General features: G+C 37.1%; 1 protein-coding gene across 3 annotated transcripts in view; it reads left to right on the forward strand.

Annotated features, from left to right (window-relative positions):
* The window catches only part of PREX2 (phosphatidylinositol-3,4,5-trisphosphate dependent Rac exchange factor 2), a 189,763-nt gene that overhangs the window by 130,570 nt on the left and 40,096 nt on the right, over positions 1–19,097 (forward strand). For 2 of the 3 annotated variants that reach the window (XM_069779486.1, XM_069779487.1), the window contains exons 32-36: positions 3,302–3,343; positions 6,008–6,225; positions 8,973–9,075; positions 11,287–11,430; positions 15,780–15,894. In XM_069779486.1, the coding sequence (XP_069635587.1) occupies positions 3,302–3,343; positions 6,008–6,225; positions 8,973–9,075; positions 11,287–11,430; positions 15,780–15,894 (622 nt within the window). Of the gene's footprint in view, positions 1–3,301; positions 3,344–6,007; positions 6,226–8,972; positions 9,076–11,286; positions 11,431–15,779; positions 15,895–17,906; positions 18,388–19,097 lie in introns of those variants that run through there. The other variant, XM_069779488.1, reaches the window with a different exon arrangement.

Here is a 19,097-nt window from a genome sequence, read left to right on the forward strand (position 1 = left end):
ACAGATGTAACTTTGTTCACCATGGGGAAAAAAATTGTTGTAATTAAAACCTCCAAATGTTATGAACATACTTAACCATTACTGATGAATGCTAAGTAAGGATGAATGCTTTCAGTAAATGCATCTCCTTATTGAAAACTGACTCATTTTTATTTTCATAAAAATATCACAGGCTATTGTAATTTTTTACTCATTGTTCTGTTGCATCGTAGAATGTGTTGTATTAGATTAGACTGATTAGTGCTTTAGAACAGAAGGAGACATGGGAGCCACACAAAAATGAGGCATTTTAAGTCCTAGATCTTAGGATTCTTTTTATTTACTTTGTTTAATAAGTATGAAGAAATGGAAAACTCAGAATGCCTTGAGGATGGTCGTTCTGGTCTGTCAATTTTCTTTTTATTAGTATCGGAATTGGGAGAACAGTTTTTAAAAAAAATCTATGAGGGTTTGCACAGATTAAAAAAAAAAAAAACGAACAGAAAAAAACAACCAAACCTTCCTTGACAGTAGATTTAAAACATTATGTGGAGATTGCTTTGTCTCATTTCATTTGTCCTCCCATATCATTAGAGAAAGAAAAGTTGTCTATGGTTACAGTAAAAGGCAGCCCTAGAAGGCTAATCAAGTTGATAGAAATCAAGAGTTCTCTGAAATAATATACAGAGTCTAGGAAGATTTATCTGGAGCTAAGTAACTAAAGAAAAGATGAAAGTTATTTCTTGGAGTGACTGGGCCTACTAAATTGTTAAACCAATAAAGATAAGTTGTTGGCACAAGCAGATCTTTGAAGATGGAGTGCTTGATTTTGGTGCAGGAGAGAGCAGTAGTCAGGGCAGGAATTCAACAGTCACTGAACAGAGAAAGAATAATGTAGGTACGTGATTCTGGATGTAACATGAGAATTGGGAAGCACAAGAGGAAAAGCTGAGGGATGACTCAAGTAGGAACCAGGAAAATCAACAAGATGGGTGGAAAGAAAGGGACCCTTTAGAAGCAAAGTAAAACCAAAACTGGTCAGCATAACAACAGAACGGTATAAAGAGAACAAAGAGGAGGAGAAATTTCTGTAGTTGCTTTTTTCCCAAATTAAAAAAAGGTAAGATCTTTGGTCAAAAGAAGAGGTGTTTTAGAGGAAGTCAGATTTCTAGTCAGCTAGTCACATAACTGCATGAGGAAGTGCAGTTGTTTTGCTAGCACAATAATTTTAAGTTTAAACAGGAAATACTATGCAATTGAGAAAGTACACATCTATTTTAATTTAAATTAGGAGTGAGGAGTGAAGGATCCTTTCAGTCATTAAAGGTATAAGACATGTATTTCAACTTAAATCATGAAACATGCAGTGCAAATCTCAGTCTTATTTCAAAAATATTTTCAGGTGTGAGAAACAAAATAAAACTAAAATCTAGCCTTTACTGGCAAAGATCAGAATAGCAGAATAGCATGATAAAAAAAAAAAAAGAAGTACAAAAGAATGTTTAAGAATAAAAGAAGCTGAAAGCATCTTGCATTACAAATCATATAATCTAAAGATAAATTGCTAGGGAGTTATTCCTTTCCATATGCCATGTAGCAAGACGGGGTGAAAACTTCCATAGCATTTGGAATTTGTTGAAAAGCAAATGGTTGACATCCAAAGTTCATTTCTAACCCCAGGTAAGTCTCTACTTATACAAATAACCTAAAAATACTTTCTTGCCTGTGGGTATATTTTGAAATAGAGAAGACTTACAGCAATGATAAAGGAGAGTTGCAGTGTCCCGTAATTTTCCCATAAGCAGGAAATCATTATTTATAGATACCTCAAATGCTTTTGAATTCAGAGATCCAACAAATCTCATATAAAACAAGCTGCAAGTAATAGCCTTAATGTATCTAAATTCTTCAGACAAAATCTATATTTCCCTGTATTGTATTTTCAGTTACTAAGCTATGTTCAGACAAGATGCTAAGTTATTAATCTCTGTAAGTTTTTTTTCAAAAGACAGAAGGCTAAGGCAAAGACCTATCACCAGGCAATTTTCAAGAATAACCAGTAATTTTGAGTGTTTTGATGCCTTTATTTGAGATACTGTGGGCATGAGATTCAGAAGCATAGGTACTGCTAGTTCTTTTCACAATGTGCGTACAGCACAGATGAAGATCAGGCTTGAAAGGTTTTCTTCTTTTTTAAGCATAGTCACCTTTGGGGAAGATTCTGGCTTTTCATAGATACGTTCAAGTACACACAGAATCCAGACTGTGCTGTTGATTAGAGTCAACTCCAATGTCAGTTCTGTCATCTGAGTTGTGTTCAAATTTCAAACGATTCAAATTTCAAACATATTAGGTTAGGGTTTAGTAGGGGGCAACATATTCCCAAATTGTCCTATTGTCCATATACCCCATAGCAGCTCTGCTGGTCCACTGAGCAGGGCTTGGAATAGGACTGCACAGAAAACTGAGTGTATGAAAGAAAGTTTGGAAAGATGCGAAAGCATGTGAAGTAGCAGTGTGTTCCTACAGGCAGTTACTGTAAGATAACTGATGTGCTCGAAGTTCAACACTCTCTAAGGTTATGGCAGCTTTTTAATCTGCCTGTTCCTTGCAGTGGTGGTTAACACATTTAAATTTGTGCTCTGGTACGTAGTAGAGGGGAAGAATCACTCCCTTCAGCCTGCAAACTTTGAGAAGTTCACCCCCCCCCCCCCCAAAGAAAAAAAAGTGTCAAGAGATATAAAACCAAATTTTTATCACTGTAAATGAAGACTTTTTTTTAATCTATACTTTTTTACTTCATACATTGTTAAGTGACAAGAAATGTTTGAAGCAAAATAAAATCCTGAAGGCTGAGAACAAAGTGAAAATGCTGTTGTATTTTTCCTGGATGCTTTGGTATACATTAAAATGAGGATAATTTGAGATTTTTAAGTATGGAACGAGAGAGGGAAAAGAAAAAATAAAGAACAGGGGTAGTGTGGGAATCAGTGAAAACTGGTCTTGCTTTTCAAAGTTTTAAGACTGGAATTCTTCATATGTGGACTTGCACTGGCCAGCTGGTACACATGTACTCTGAGATAGCAGCTGCTTCTTTATGTGTCTTTCTCAGTGTTGGTGCTTTTGATTATGTCAATTTTATCAAGTCATATGTAAAATTAAGTGAAATTGAGACTCATTACTGTTTTGTAGGTATAAATCAGGATTGCCTACACAAGAAGTTGGAGTTAAGCTGGTATAAAATGAGAAACTGCAAATGCATTATTATGTTGGTGAAAACACTTTTAACCATGACCTCAATATATTTTCTTTTTTCTTTAAGAGGTGAAGGCACGAATACTCTTGGCACTTCTTGAATATACAGGTAATTTTGCTTGTTTTCGGAGTGAGGGAAGTAGATGTGGGTGGTTTGAGATTTTTTTTGGTTTTGGACAGAATACTGTGTTTAGAGGAAGGGGAAAAATCTCAGATACGATAACCTGATATCAACAACTTTACCCCTGTGTTTACAGTGAGGATTCCTGAAGAACACAACAATTCCAAAGACATTTCTAACAAACATTGCACATTCTTTTTTTTTTTTTTTTTTTTAATGCAAAATACCTTCTCTGGTCATTTACTTTGGATCTTGGCAGATGAAGTAACTACTAAATCACTGAGCTTGTGCACAGTACTTCTGCTGTCTTTCTTGTTTTGGGCTTTCTCCTATTTGCTATCTTTTTTTCTTTTCTCTTCATTCCCATCTATTTCCAGACTTACCTTACTTTTCTAACCCTTATCTTTCCTTTGATCTTTTTTTTAGAGAATACCTTTTTTTAAGTCCCTCCTTTTTGGAGGGATCTGATTATTCTGTGTATTATTCGACCATCACCGCGTACAGCATACAGCTTCAAATACACAAAATAGACGTGTGTCTGCAAAATAAATGTCAGTCAATCAGTATTTAGAAAATAATACTTATGGCAGAAGATTCTCTACAGTTTGTAGGTGCATAATATTCAAGTAAGCAGTCACATTTGACTGTAAAAGCTGATTATTTTAACCATCTTGTAGCACTATATGAATGCATCATTATTTCATTATTTTGTTATGACACGTAGCTGCAGTTTTATAAAGTGGAATATAACATTTCTTTGTTGTCAGATTTCTTCCAAATACTATAAAAGTTTTTAGAAATTCCTCAGGTGTTTTAAAGTAAGTGACCTGAGAAAATACCCCAGACTTGATATTTTTTTAAAGCAGTTTTCCTTATTTACACGGTTTCATAAGTTCGTAAATTCTGTAGTTTATTCTGTGTAAAAATTCTTTTGAAAAAAGACCCCAAAGTGCTCTTGGATACAGTATCTGATCTTCGAGTAGTATTAAATGAGGTTTGGAAATGAGGTGTTGGAGACACAAGAGGGCTGCTTCAGAAGGAGGTAATACAGGGGAAGGCACTGAAAGTCAGCTGTTGTTAGGCAAACAGAGATAAAATTGAGCAAAGCGAGGAGAGAGAATGTGTGTTGGGCTCAAATCCCTGAGCGCTGCTGTGACATTGGAAAGTTTTTGACCACGGAGAAGCCAGTGGGATTTTTGAAGCTAGAGATGGGTGGAGTTTTTAAATATGAAAATTCTGTCTGTACTGGAATCTGCACAACTTGAGAGATTGGAGAGACAGAGTTTAATTGTAATAATCAAAACAAAAAGCAATGAGTCATAGTGCAGAGGCAGTAGTGATTAGACCATTTATGGAAGACATTCCTGGGGTCCTGAGAGGATGGCAAATGAAATCAAAATGATAGTAAAAGAGTGGTCACTATTATCAATAGTCAAGGAAAAGACTGAAGATTTCAGGAGGAAAACAGACAGAATGGAGTTACTTTGAGAAATACTTGGAGTCCAAGAAAAGCATATTTTTAAAGTCAGTATTAATTTTATGAGTACAGAATTATTTCTGCTGACTTATCCAGTCATCTAAAGTCTTGCCAGGTCTATAGAGAAGGTGGAAAAGGAGCTAAGCTTCTTAGAGGCAGAGGAATGTAAAAGTAAGGACTAAGATTTTAGGCTTTGGAAAGACCTCAATATCACCTAATCTTCTTCTCTTGCTCTGAGAAAGATTAAGTCTACCTGTACCATTTGTGATTGATGTTTGCCTAACAGCTCATAATGATAAAAATACTTGAAGACCTTCAGAAAAGAGAAGGAAGCACTGAATATTTATCACTACAATTTTGTGCTTTATTGAGAACGTATTTCCCTTTCTAACTCTTTTGACCTTTAGCTAATCTAATGCCTGTGCCCTCCAGGATAAATTGGTAGGTTAGCTAGTACCTAATTTCAATCAGCTGCTAATGGTTCCGTAGAATTCTACCTAGGGACCTGTCCTGGACTTTCCTGACACCATAAATCTCTGCTGCTTCCTGAATATGTGATGCTGCTCTGTGCTTATTTTCTAGATTATGGATTTATAAAATACTGTATTTGGATAGATTGCATTCTGGTAGCAGCACTCCTATATGCCCTGTCTGCACTTTACAGCAGGCAGTCTTCATCTGTCCTACCCAGCTGGTAGCTGTGGAGTTGACCAGATGATGCAGTCATATTAAGAGCTTCTGACTATCCTTGCTTTCCTGTGGGAAGTAAATGTGTTTGTGCCCAGCTGGTTCTCACATTGCAGCAGAGATCTGCCTCACATCCATCACCTTGTAACATCAAAAGTACATAGAATTGGTGGCATGTACATTAAAATCTACAAGATAAACATACAGTTCTTCATTGTTTATGAAGAACTACTTTAAATTCCAGATTTTAAATACATTTCTGTATAATTTTAGCATTTAAAAGATTATTTTATATGTGGAAAATGGCAGTTTGGGGTGTGGAGTGCTAGTTACTGGGAATAACATTAGGCTGTAAACTTTGTAATTTACTTTACATTAAAATGACTTGGTTTTTAGACAGAGAAAAAAATTCTAACCCAGTTCCTTTGCTGTTAATTAATCTACTGCTCCATTTTTGCTTTTCCTTTTTTGGTTTTTACCCATCACAGATAGCGAGATACAACTCAGGCGAGATATGGTCTTCTGTCAGAGCCTAGTGGCCACAGTCTGCGCTTTTTCAGAGCAACTAATGGTGGCCTTAAATCAGATGTTTGACAACAACAAAGAATATGAAATGGAGACACTAGAGGCCAGCAGAAGGTGGCTGGAACAGATAGCCAGTGCAGGTCTTCTCCTTCATTTCCAGTCCCTGCTCTCGCCTAACCTGGTAAGACTTCTCATGTGGCATGCTTGGTCACAGTCTGTGTTTGTTCCCTGAACCCAGGGCACGGTTAAATGTGTCTTAGTTATAAATGTGATTTTCTGTGTCCTTTGTGCTTAGCTTGTTACTTAATTAGCTGCTATTTGGAAAATTTGTGATTTAGATAATTACAGAGACGGGAAATGTTTGTTTGTGATATGGGAAATATGTTTTCCACACAGACAGTATTATGTTTGTTTTGAGTTAGCAAATAGTGAGTTTACCCTTGACTCCCCACTGCTATTATAGCTGTTCCTTAGAAGTGAATGTAGTATTAGGTGGTAACCAGAACTTCAGTTTGCAAAAAGCAGCAATGCAAGATAAATAAAATACCGGGTTTAGATAATTTTATCAGCCCCTCCCCCCAAAAACAATAGGTCTGTAGTAGTTGAAGTAGACATGCTAGTCTGTTTTGCTCCTGTCATAGGGCAAATCCTTTTAGCCTGTCAGAGTAATTGGAAATCTGCTATTTCTTCACAAGGCTTGGCAAAGAGCCATGGGTTAAGAAACAGTTAAAAAAGGGACATGGCTTTGTAGTCCTCTAATCCCCAGTTATCCAAAGTGCTGCTTCAGCTATTTAAGCTGCTTCTCACACTAGACTGGTGGCTGCTAACCCGAAGAACTGTGAAGCAGTCTGCATGGTCTGCTCCATGGTGGTCTTCTCAACCTCTGAAGTTGCTCACTGAAAATAACTGATTTGGTACATCCTACTGTATAAAAGTCAATGCAAATAACAGACTGTGTTCCTAGTATCAAAGGTCTTCTTTCTTTGCCTTGTCTATCTCGGCAGCAAATTGCTGTCAAGATGACCTGATAAAATTTAGAAGCAGAAATGATTAATAGAAATAAAAGTATTTCTAAATCACAATCGTAAAGTATTAGTGTATGGTACTGTTAGAGAGCATTGACTTGAGCTAGTGTGAACAACTACTTCACAGGTAGTTGAGTTACCGATGTGGGCTTGCATGGGACAGCGTATGTCAGGACAAGGTGTGCAGCTTAAAAACAGGTAAAGTCAGTGCCTGAGAGAAACAGGAGGGCTCTTTATCCACATGAGGGGTGTGTGAAGAAAGCAGTCAGGGAAGCTTGGGTTCATGTCTTGAATCTTGGATGCTTTTTAGCGCCATGCAGCACCAGCATGTCCTGGTGCTGCAGTCCTCAGAGTTCAAGAGTAAATTCAGTTGGCGCCTGTCTAATGTTTTTCCATGCACTTAGTTGTCATGTTATCACAAAATAACTGTTGTCTTTACAGCACTGAACACTTCTGTTTTTTTCTTTCAAGATTGTAGAGATTTCCTTTGTTGTGAAAATGCATGCTACTTAGCTGTTTTCATGTAATCAGATACCAGCAGTATGCATTGTCGAATTGAAAATAAAATTAAATTTAGTCTCTTCTGTCTAACTATTCTCAATCAAGTGAAAAGTATTTAAAGGCAACTTCTTCAATACCTTCTCAGCACTGTTTTGCTTACAAATGATCCGTGTTATTTTAAACAAGGGTATTTGAAGGAAATTACAGTCATTATGGCCAGAGTTCAGTAAAGTATAAGCAGTTACGCAAAGATTTCCCATGTCACTGAATGGTTTTCAGACTATTCTGCTGATAAAACTGCTCTGTCCATAGAGACTTCATAAATTGAACCAGGAGACAAAATATTTCTAGCAGCTTTGCTTTTTCCTAAATACAAGGGGGAATGCTATTTCAATATATAGATCAGGGAAATCATGTGGTGGTTTTCTTTTTTTTTTTCCTTTCTATAATTCAGTGAGCTATAGTTTATTCTCATTTTATAGGCAGCTAGTTTATTATTCTTTGCCTTCCTACTGCTTCAGTTCTTAGAGGAGGAAAAATGCACACCTCAGATTTCCATTTGGCTCTTGGTAACTTAAGGTGCTAGGTGAGGGTTGTATAAAGAACAAAATTAATTTAAGCGATTATTGATTTCCACATATTTAACTCAAGGTAACCATACTTGTAGATTACTATTTTCCTTTTGAAAGGTTCAGTAAAGTGCCCTGAGAAGTTAGTAATTTACTTCCTGAAGCTTTTTTGGTAAATTAGTCTGGATTTCTTTAGCTGTCTCTCTAGCTCAGGAGTACACAGAGTGAACCATAGATGCAAATCAGAATATTGACATATCTACATACTTGATTTGCATCTAGAGGTTTGTAGGTGAAAGTGCAAAAATCACCCTGAGCTGTACTCATTCTGAGCTACTGGTTCAATTATTGGAGCTTAGAGTGGACACAATGAACTCTCATCTGTGTTTTATAAATGAAATGCTAAAGTTATGGCATTTTTTAAAGAAAATTGCTAAAAAGAAGAATTTGTTTTTCACATTTCCCCTCTGTTAATTTACAAGCTAGATCTGGTGTCAAGACAAGCTGTTGAAGTCTGGTATCTTACATAAAGAATAATTACAGTATTGTTTGATTAAAAGCCATGAGAAGTAATGGTAGCTATAAATTACCTATTAATTTACTATGTGAAATGATAACATTCATTTCAATAATCTTGGACTAGTAATAAAAGGGAAGGTGCCAATAAAGCAAAGATATTTACATTATCTAGGAGTTAATTAGGTTATACACTGCATCAGTGAAATGTTGTGCAACGTTCTGTAGCTATGTTTATGTCCTGCTCTCATATTATTTCTGGTAGGGAAAACATCTGGCTGAAATGACCGTTTCACTTTTTCTTTTGCCTTTTTTAGGCTGATGAGCAAGCCATGCTAGAAGATACATTGGTTGCACTGTTTGACTTGGAAAAAGTTACTTTTTACTTCAGACAATCAGAGCCAGAACCACTAGTTGCCAGTGAGTAATTATAATTTGTATCTGGGTTTTACTGTTGAGAAACATTTTCTGTATTTGTAACATTTTTCTCTCCTAGAACATTACCTCCCACAGGGAGTATTATATAATTTGGGATTATGGAGAATTAGTACATCTGTAGCCCTCCAAATATTCCTAGATTTCCTGAAATACAGCTAACATCAGTGACAATGCAGAGTCATTATCTGGCAACGTCAGTAACCTTGGGGACAAAACTGTTTGCTTAACCGAATTTTCCATTGGGAGTACGTGACTGCATCAGGAAAGTCCCTGGAAGATCTAGTTGTTATTGAAGAGTCATGTGTAAAATAAGCTTGAAGGTCTTAATAGATAAATGCAACTGAGATGAGATGGAGAAGCATAAAAAACATTTCATTTATTGTCTGAAAGACAAAGTAGATTTTGGAAGAGTTCCTTGAAAGGAGATGGCAAACACTATTAGGATAGCTTTAAATTGTGCAAGAAACTTCCTCTGAGACCCGCTGGTGCAGATGATCAAGGTCCTGAATGCTTCCTCCCAATACTCACCCAACTCGCAGGAAGGGACTGTCTTCGCAGTCTGCTGTTTATACCCTTCACTCATTTTCAGCCAGTTCTTTATTAATATGTTTCAGCCAGGAGAGATTTTCCTGCAGTGAACTTTGTTTAGTGAGCAAAAAGCCCTCATTTTTTTCCTAAGTATCATAACTCCCCTGGGAAGGGAGGAAAGCATGTCTGCTTCACATCAAGCTTTTCTAAAACAATTCCCTTGCTGAATCGAGACCACATGTGAGAGAACTTCTGCAATAACCAAAACCAGAAGACATAAAGCTCCTCCACAAAGCTTCCCGTGCTCCAAAGAATTCAGTAGGGCAGGGCTGGTAGTCAGGTAGGAATTAGCCTGTATAAGACCATGTTTATTTCTGTATAATTCAAGTAAGGACCCTGTTCAGAGTGTTTGTTTTAAAAAGCAGCCCTGCCAAGCCAGGTAACAACATGGAACTGGAGTTACAGGAGGGCCTCCTGATGGGGAGTTAACCCTATGCCTGTGTCATGAACTGTTCATATTGCTGTATCCTCCAACTGAAGTGTCTGTGCTAAAACAGAGATAAATGGAAAGTCCATGTGTTCTAGGATTGTAATAAATGCTGTATTTCCTTTTGGTTAAAGTGCTTCCACCACAGTCATCATGACTGTGGTTACAGAAGACAAGGAACTGGCAGATTCGGTTTTTACCATTTATGATTGCGCATAATAAATGAAACAAACCCCCTCTTTTTCTTATTACCAAAAACATCGAAAAATGCCCCTTTGGAATCTTTTCCATTTAGGTACAAAATAGTTTGTGCACATAGTGTAAAAACTACATAATAATATTATTAATGCAAGTCACTAAATTTTATTGCTACTGCTTTCAACTTGGAGACTTATGTATGGAAAAGATACTTAAACAGGAAAAAGCTTAAGTTGAATTAAACTAAATTCCTCTGGGAGATTTAGCTAAATGGAAAATTTCTGTCAACTTTTGCTAATGGTCATTACATGTTAATCATCTAGCATAATACACACAATATATGTTGGGGAATCACTGTAACTGCAAAATGATACTGCTAGTAGCCCTGAACTCTACACCAGTTGATGTATTATGACATTTAGTTTGTCAAAGTGTAATGAAATCTGCTCTTACAGTTTTATATATTTTACCATAATACATTTGTTTTCTCACTTGAGTCCTGATGTTTAATAATAATTTAATGAATATGCTGGAGGCTACTGTATATTTACTTGTGTTCTATCCCACACAAATCTGAGGAGAGTCTGACTCTGTATAATCACAGTGACCTGACACATTGTGCACCTGAGGAAGGCATATGAAATATGGCTAAAGGCATTCTTCCAGTGATTTCAAACTATGTGCTGTATGTAGATGTTTCTTCAGATTTATGGGGAATACAAGTAGGATGTTTCTAACTACTTTATTTGCTCAGTATTTTTGCTGTCATTGACAGTCACTGCTTTTCTGTTTATCTACTTCCTGATAATGGATAGGCCAAAAGTGACCAGAGGAACACTGAGTATAATGTAAAATACTGCATGTGTTAGTTTTGTGTCTGTAGTGATTTTATCTAAGTGTGTGAATTTTGGGTGCAACAGTTTCTGGAAAAGGACGTGTCATTGCTTTTAAAGAAATAATTACACTGACTGTATTCTTAGATGTACCAATCACATACCAAGCAGAAGGAAGCCGGCAAACCCTGAAGGTTTACTTCTACCTTGATAGTTACCATTTTGAACAGCTTCCTCAAAGGCTGAAGAATGGAGGGGGATTTAAAATCCACCCAGTACTTTTTTCACAAGGTAAGCTGAGTTTTAAATCCTGACACCCCCCTCCCCCAATTCTTTTACATAATATTTAACTCTCTTTGAAACCCTACTCATTCACTCTGATTTAAATCCTTCATAAGTATTAGGGTACAATGCTTATATTTAAATGTGTTGTTTAATGTGGGCATTTATTGAGAACTTTGAATTAAAATGTGAATTTAAGAAATGCTGAGATTTGTGATAAAAAAATAGAAGCATGGGTATACATTTCTAAGTTTATACCTGTTATATGATTCCAACACCAAAGAATGAATCCTCTTTTATCAATGTTGTTTTGTTCTTTGTAGACATTAGCAGACAATAGTCAGACCATGCAACTTGCTTTTAAAAGTGTTCTGCATTCCAAATGCGATCATAATCTTTTCCTGTTACTTCAGATTTAAGGACTAAATTGTTATCCCTTGAGAATTCTGTCTCTTTAAACAGTTATGAAGACTTAAATAACGTTTGCAGGCTTTTGTAGTTATGACACTGCAAACGTTACGGAAGTGATGAATGGTGGCGCTGATGTTCAGACTGTTCATAAATTGCAGGCAGCCTGCATTAGTTGCAGTGTCATTACAGTCATCAGGAGCGTGGAGTTTGATTCACTGAAATGGTGAATGCGAGGTGCTGATTGCCTTGAGCTGCCTTTGATTTCAGAGGGAGCTGAAAGTACTCTGTACCTTGCAAAAGGCTTCCAGGGTCTATGTGGAATAGGCAGAAGTCAGACATACAAATGAAGGTTTTGAGGAGGGTTTGGTCTCTGATAGATGAGGAGGGTGTAAAAGGAAATAGCAAACATACATGAAGAAATAGCTGAACTTACTGTAAACTTAAACCACACAATTTTTAAAAAATAAGATCCTGAAGTCTGATTTTTTTAAACAAACTAATAAAGACAGACTTCAGTGGATTCCTTTTGAACAGATTGATTTCAGTCATAGGGGAAAATGAGAACACTGAGCAGGAGACACATTTCAGTAAAGCAGGCAAAAAGGCACATGAAAGAGAACAGAAAATACCTTGGTTCAGATGAAATCCTGGAAGTACTAATGTTTTTAGATTCAGGAGGGGATTCAGTGTGTTGCAGAATTTTTTCCCTTTCTGTTTCCAGAAACCCAAAATATTTGAGTCTTAGGATAAACATCTTTGTAGTCAGCTAAAGGAAAAGGGCAAAGATTCATTCAAGTGTTACATCTGCTTAATAATTTACAGTAATACAGAAGATTTCTCCTTTCCTTATCATACCAAGTTTCTTTAATTTTGAAGGATCCCCCTCCAAAATAGTCCATTAGACTCCAAGAAGTAGTAGTCCTGGATAAGAAGTTAAATCCTAGTGTTTAAATCATTATTTTGGGTTTTTTTTCCTCATTAATGAATGAATTGGGATTCTATTTTTTGCTCCTTTCCTAGGAGGTTTGGCTGAGCTGCCATCAAACTAACTCAGTAGATACCCATCTTTAACTGAAATTTATTAGCTACAAATGTAGAAATCTTCTGTAAGTTCCTCTGTGAAGTGAATGCTTGCTTCCCAGGCTTAACAGATCTAAGCTGTTTCCTGCCTATAATACAATGGTTTATGATGTTTTCAAATGGGACATTTAGAAAATCACGGTTTTTGGAATACTTTATCAAAGGCACAAGTAGGTGCACATCAGTCTATCTCTGTGTTGCTCTATTCTGTGTTGCATAGCTCCATGCCTAAAATTATAAGTCTATATATTTGCAGGATTGGGACTGTAGACATTTTTAAAAGCTTTTAAATGTTTACCCAGGCTATATTATGTATCCCTCCACTTGTAAAAACAGTTTTGTGCAACCATATACTTAAGTGTAAAGGATTTTTCCATTTAAAAGGATCCCGATTTGCAAGATGGGGGTTTGAGAATGTTGAGCTATTGCTCTTAGCATTCAGATTTCTCTTGCCTCTTGTCCTGCCAGCATGCACCATTCTGAAGAGTCTGGCTCTGTCTCCTTGTTGACCTCCTGGTAGCTAATGGCACCTGGCTAGTAGGTCCTCCCAAAGCCATCACTTGTACAGGCTGAACAAGCTCAGGTCCATCAGCCTCTCCTAACAGAGTGTGTGCTCCACCCCATGACCATCTTGGTGGCCCTCTACTCAAGTCTTGTGTACTGTGAGGCCCAAAACTAGACACAGTATTCAAGATTCTGCCTAATGTGTGTTGAATAAAGTAAGGACAAGCACTTCTTTCAGTCTACGAGCCATGCTTATGTTAATACAGTTTAGGATGCCCTTGGCCTTCTTGGTTGCCAGAGAACACTGCAGGCTCATCTTCAGGCTTGCTGTCTAACATGACCCCGAGGTCCTTCTCAGCAGAGCTGCTCTTTAGGCTCTGCTTTCCCAGGTGCAGGATTTGACATTAGTTCTTGTTCAGTTTCACAAGGTTCCTGCTGGTCCATTCCTCCAGCCTGTGTAGGTCCCTCTCTAGGTGGCCCTGCACTTGAGTATATCCACTGCTTCTCCTAATTTGGTAGTAGCTGCAAACTTGACTTCCCTCCTCCAGGTCAGTGATAAAGATGTTGAACAGTATAGATCCCTGTGGTATTCTGCTTGTAATGGGCCCCTAGGTGGACCATGTCCCATTAGCTACTACCCTTTGATCCTACCCATCCTTCCAGGTTTTTGTTTTCCCATTCAGTTGTCTATGCATTCAGACCATAATATCCTGTCTCAGATTCAAGAATACCCTACAAGTCATGTTTGTAAGGAAAGCTTCCTTACAAGAGAGCTTTCTAATATATTAGGTAGAAAACTGTTAAAGCCTTCAAAAAGGGGAGAGCCAAAGCACACATGGTGGGATTCCCTGCCAGCAGGGGCCATCCCCTGTGGTGCCTGTAGAGGCAGAACTATGTGCTCTAGCCAGTCCCGACAGATGACTGAGTTTCCCAGTTGGGTAATCTAATTGGATAAAACCAACTTTATGCCAGTAAAATAAGCAGGACGGATTATCAACTCAGTTTATACTAACATGCTATTATAAATGAAGTTCAGCAGATATTTTTGTGGGGGCTTTCTGGTCTGACTTAGCACCGAGGAAGTTAAGAAGCAAGTCTGACTGCTGAAATTTAGTGTATTTTTGCAGAGAAGTAGAATTACAAACTCTGAAAGCACAGAAGGGGAGTGCAATTTGCATGTTCTTTCACAATGAATGAATTATTTATTAACTGGTCATATTAAGCAGTACAAACAAAATTAATATTCTGTGTGTAGCTGGAGCTGTAAGACAGCAGCATGTTTCCATCAGAACTCTGCTTATTGCTTGCATTTTCTGATAGGGTGATGAATTCTTAGAATGTGTATGGATTATTAAAGTGGCAATATTCCTAATTGTAAAATCTTTAGCGCTTCTCCCCCAAAAAACTATTTCACCAAGAGCCTATGTTTTATTGTTAGCCTTTTAATGTGAAGATCTTGATTTTTCCAGTCCAAATTTTCTTGAGAGCCTTTCAAACACTTGATTTGACTCAGCTAAAGAACAGGTTAAACTTTCCTGAGTATCTAAATTGAAGGGGCTAGGGGAATGTTCTTTTTTTTTTTTAATTTCTTTTTGAAAACTATTGCTAGGAAGAGCATCCCAAAATGGAATGGTAGCGTGTTCCTTTGTTCCTGCTATTAATTTCTGTGCAGTGATTGTATGAGAAGGACATATGATCCTTCCTGTAATGGAAGTCTTTGGTTAGTTCCTGAGTTCTTGTAGCAATATTCATCCTTGCTTTGATGAATTGAGTACAACAAAGGTGGACATAGTCATGTATTTGACTTTAGAAACTTAGCCGATCCCTGAAAAGATGCTTATAGGGCATTTTCAGAGATCAAGGAGTTTGCTTTACTTGATCCAGAAGAAGGCATTCACATTGTCAGTGGGAATAACTAGAGGTTCAAGTGCTCCACATCTCCCAAAATTGGGCTTCGTAAGAAGTTCTTAGGTCTCCCTCTGTGAAAGTAGCTGGTACATTAATCCTCTCTTTCCTCTGCCCCAGCTCATTCTACTGTTTTCTTCCAGGATATATCAGAACTAAAACCCACATTTACATTCACAGGGCAGGAGTACTTTAATTAGAGCAACAGAACTGAAACTAGCATTCTCCTTTATGTTTTCCACAGGGCAAGAAATATAATTTTTCTTGTAAATGAAATCTTAAAGAGAGATCTGTATGAATTTGATGACATATGGAAACGGCTCAGCAATCCACAGTGGGGTCACAGCCTCAAGGTTAAAAAGTAATTCACTAGTGTGTGAACAAAGCTACAAAGAAGGCGAATACTAAATATTTAATACTGATTTTTCTCATCTCCCTTCTCCTTTCTCTTTTCACAGCATTGGAGAGCATGGAAGGATATTATTACAGAGACAGTGTCTCAGTAGAAGAATTTCAAGCTCAGATTAATGCAGCCTCACTAGAAAAAGTCAAGCAGTATAACCAGAAACTACGGTGGGTAATAAACCAACATTCCTGAGATTAGTTTACCAACTTTTGCTTTTCAGCTCAGTTTCTATGACACATCTTTAAACTGAAGTGCATTGTATGTGGTTGTTTCTTGGTGCATGATTGAGTAAGGTCCAAGATTCATGGTTCTGACTTTTTTGATTTGTGCACTGTTAAGATACTTAAAAAACTCTTTTCCCATGAAAGCTGTAGCTGTACTTGCCTCCAGGTTGTTGTACTAGTGCATATAGAAAAGGAAATGTCTACTTGATGACAAATGGCGTATCAGAATTGCTAATCATTATGATCTGATTTTGCAGACCATATTTACCTAATTCTACAGAATAGGACTTAAAAAATAGTGTTGTTTTCCTCAAAGCTGAGCATCTTCCTCCCCACCGCCCACCATACTAATGGGAATATAAACTATTTGGATGCCTGCTTCAGCTTCGGGTATGGGTTAGAGAGTGCATATTTGCCAGTATATGTAAAGATTATGCAGCTGTGCATTTCAGTATTTCATTAAGAAGTTGCACATAAAGACACAATTTCTGGTATGCAAAATAATCTATTAGTTATGAAGTAAAATAATGAAGATGTGTACATAGATCACTCTTGTGTCTCACTGTACCTGTGAAAAACACCTGTTTGAGTACACTTACTTGCACATGAGTTGAAGAAAAAGAGTGCAAAGGACTGCAGTAAAATCACATCTATTCACTTTTAAAATTCTTGAATCAGATGGAAACATTATCATTTCACTAGAACTGTTAGGCAGCTTTTAAAGGCAGCAGAGAACAGGATCTAAAAAAAGAGGTTAAGGACAATGGAGAAGGGGAAAGAGGATAAATGAGGGTCTCTTTTTCCAATTCCTTCACCTGTTGGCCCACTCCTGTTGTTGGAAGGTTTTCTTCATGGATCTTGCAAAAGTATTTCTCTATGTTTGTGTTATCAAAGCAGTGGACTTTCTAGATTCTGTTTTAATCTAAGCAGTGCTATAGTAAAAGTGATTTTAAAGCCAGTTGTATTCAGTGAGTACTGTATATTTAATTTTTTTGTGACATCTGTGTTGGTGCACTTCTATGTTAATGACAAATGTAGTATTTATTTAGTCTGTTTTCCAGCTTCTTGTATTAATACTTCCTATTTAGAAAAAAAAGTTCCTCCTGAGTATTATTTGACAAGGCTTATGTTATAGATCAATTTTACAGAAAGCTTTGGTCATGCCAGTATTTGGCCTAGATGAGGTCAGCTAGTGTTGGAAAGAGATGTCTATCAGTTGGACAAGGCAAGACTTCTTGTGCTGTTTTTTCTGTGAATAGGCCCAATTTAGCCCCTATGAAAATCCTTAGAAGAAATTCTTCCTGACTTTATGCTCTAGTGTTCCCTGACCTTGCTTACGTCATGTGTTAGGACCTCCATTCATGCTGTGGCTCTAATGAGGTACATTCCTCTTACGGTGCTGTGACTCAGCTCTCATAAGTTGCTAACCTCCAAGGCCTGGTTTTGCAAGAAGTTACTGTGAAAAAGTTAATGTTCAACAAAAATTACCATGGGTAGCTCTGTCCAGTCACAAGAATAGGAAAATTTTGGATTTTTTTCCAGCCATCTAATGTCTGATGAGAACATTCAGTAATTGATTTTTTTTTGTTGCTTTCTGGTGAACTCTACCCATTTCTTAAATGAGGCACAAACAGCTTCAGGAATTCACTGACATTAATGTGAAGAGGAAAAACAGAAAAGCAGATGCTTCATTCTTGTTCTGCCATTTGCTAGCCTGTGTAGGTGTTTGGCCAGGAGAATCTAATAAAGTAACTACAGCAGCAAAAGATATTAACATTTGGATAATTGCTCTGAAGAACAAAAAGGTGAAATTGAATATTCCCTGGAAACATACTCAAGTGCAATAATACTATTTTAAACTCTTCACGTGGAAGAAATCCTCTGTGCAGAACCACCTAATCAGTAATAAAATAAGTCATTCAAGATACAATCCATTAACCATTCTTTCTCCATAGAAACAGAGTGCATTGCTTGCTTGTGAAATGACCATCTGATGACCATCTTACAATCTCTCCATTGCTACAGCAGCGGAAGGCAAATGGGAGCAAGACCAAAGGAAAAAGTAGTGGGAGAAGATGGGGACTAGTGGGAATGAAACCACTGGTTGGCAGCGACACTGCAGGCGAGCCATCTGTTGATGAGAACTCTTGATACAAGTTCAGCTGCTTTTATTCATGACGCATTTAGATAATAATGCTCTAATAATGTGAAACAGATGAGACCACTTCGTTGTGTATGGTCCCACTTACAAACAGAGATTTTGGCCTAACTTGGGATGTACCCAAGTAGGACAGTAAAATTAAAAATGAGTAGTACCTTTGCTCAGCTACCTCTTAATTTCTTGTGGTAAAGTCTTGTTAAAGTTTGAGTACATAGAACATTTTTGAGGAGTGTGGTATCTTTTGCGTGACAAATCTGATACTGATGTGTGTTCCTTAAAAAAATTAATTTAGAAATTATTTATTTGAATGAATTAAAAGACATATTAGTAAATTTTCAGTGGGTTTCAGGAAGGATAACCTTTATCCATCATATGAAGTCAAGAAGCTGAATCCTTGCTTTTATTGCAAAATTCATTCATAACTATGGAATTGTGACTAGCTTTTCCACAATATCAGAAGTGGTACAATAAATCCAGGTGCAAAATTGTCCTCCTTGACACTGATTTGAGCATCATAAGAGCTTCTGTCTTTTATGGTTCTTGCTTTAGGGCTTTTGCAAATACTACCTCAACTATGAAATAGTAATGATAAGATTATCATTTTTATGAGAATACATGAAAGACAGTTGAAAATTGGTTATAGAATTTCATGCTTATGTGGAATGGAGAGAATGTCCCTCCACCTTCTGTAAGAGACTTAACCCTAGCTATCTGAATCTAATTAATAACGTAAGGGAACTTTTATTCTAAGGCCAGCTAAAGTTGAGTTTTTCTACAATTCCTGAGGCAACACCCCCTACCCCAGCAATATGTAGGAAGTACTTTATTGGAATAAAGATGTTATTTAAAAAAACCCCAACAATGAATACCTAATTTATGAAACTTCTGAAACTGCTGGGAAGTCTTCAGCATCTGGCCCACAAATATTCTTAATTGCGCTGGATTCCTTTTTCACAGTCAGCCAGATTGCACTTATTTTTATAGT

This window comes from Haliaeetus albicilla, chromosome 3 (assembly GCF_947461875.1).
Source record: "Haliaeetus albicilla chromosome 3, bHalAlb1.1, whole genome shotgun sequence".
Taxonomy (NCBI): domain Eukaryota; kingdom Metazoa; phylum Chordata; class Aves; order Accipitriformes; family Accipitridae; genus Haliaeetus; species Haliaeetus albicilla.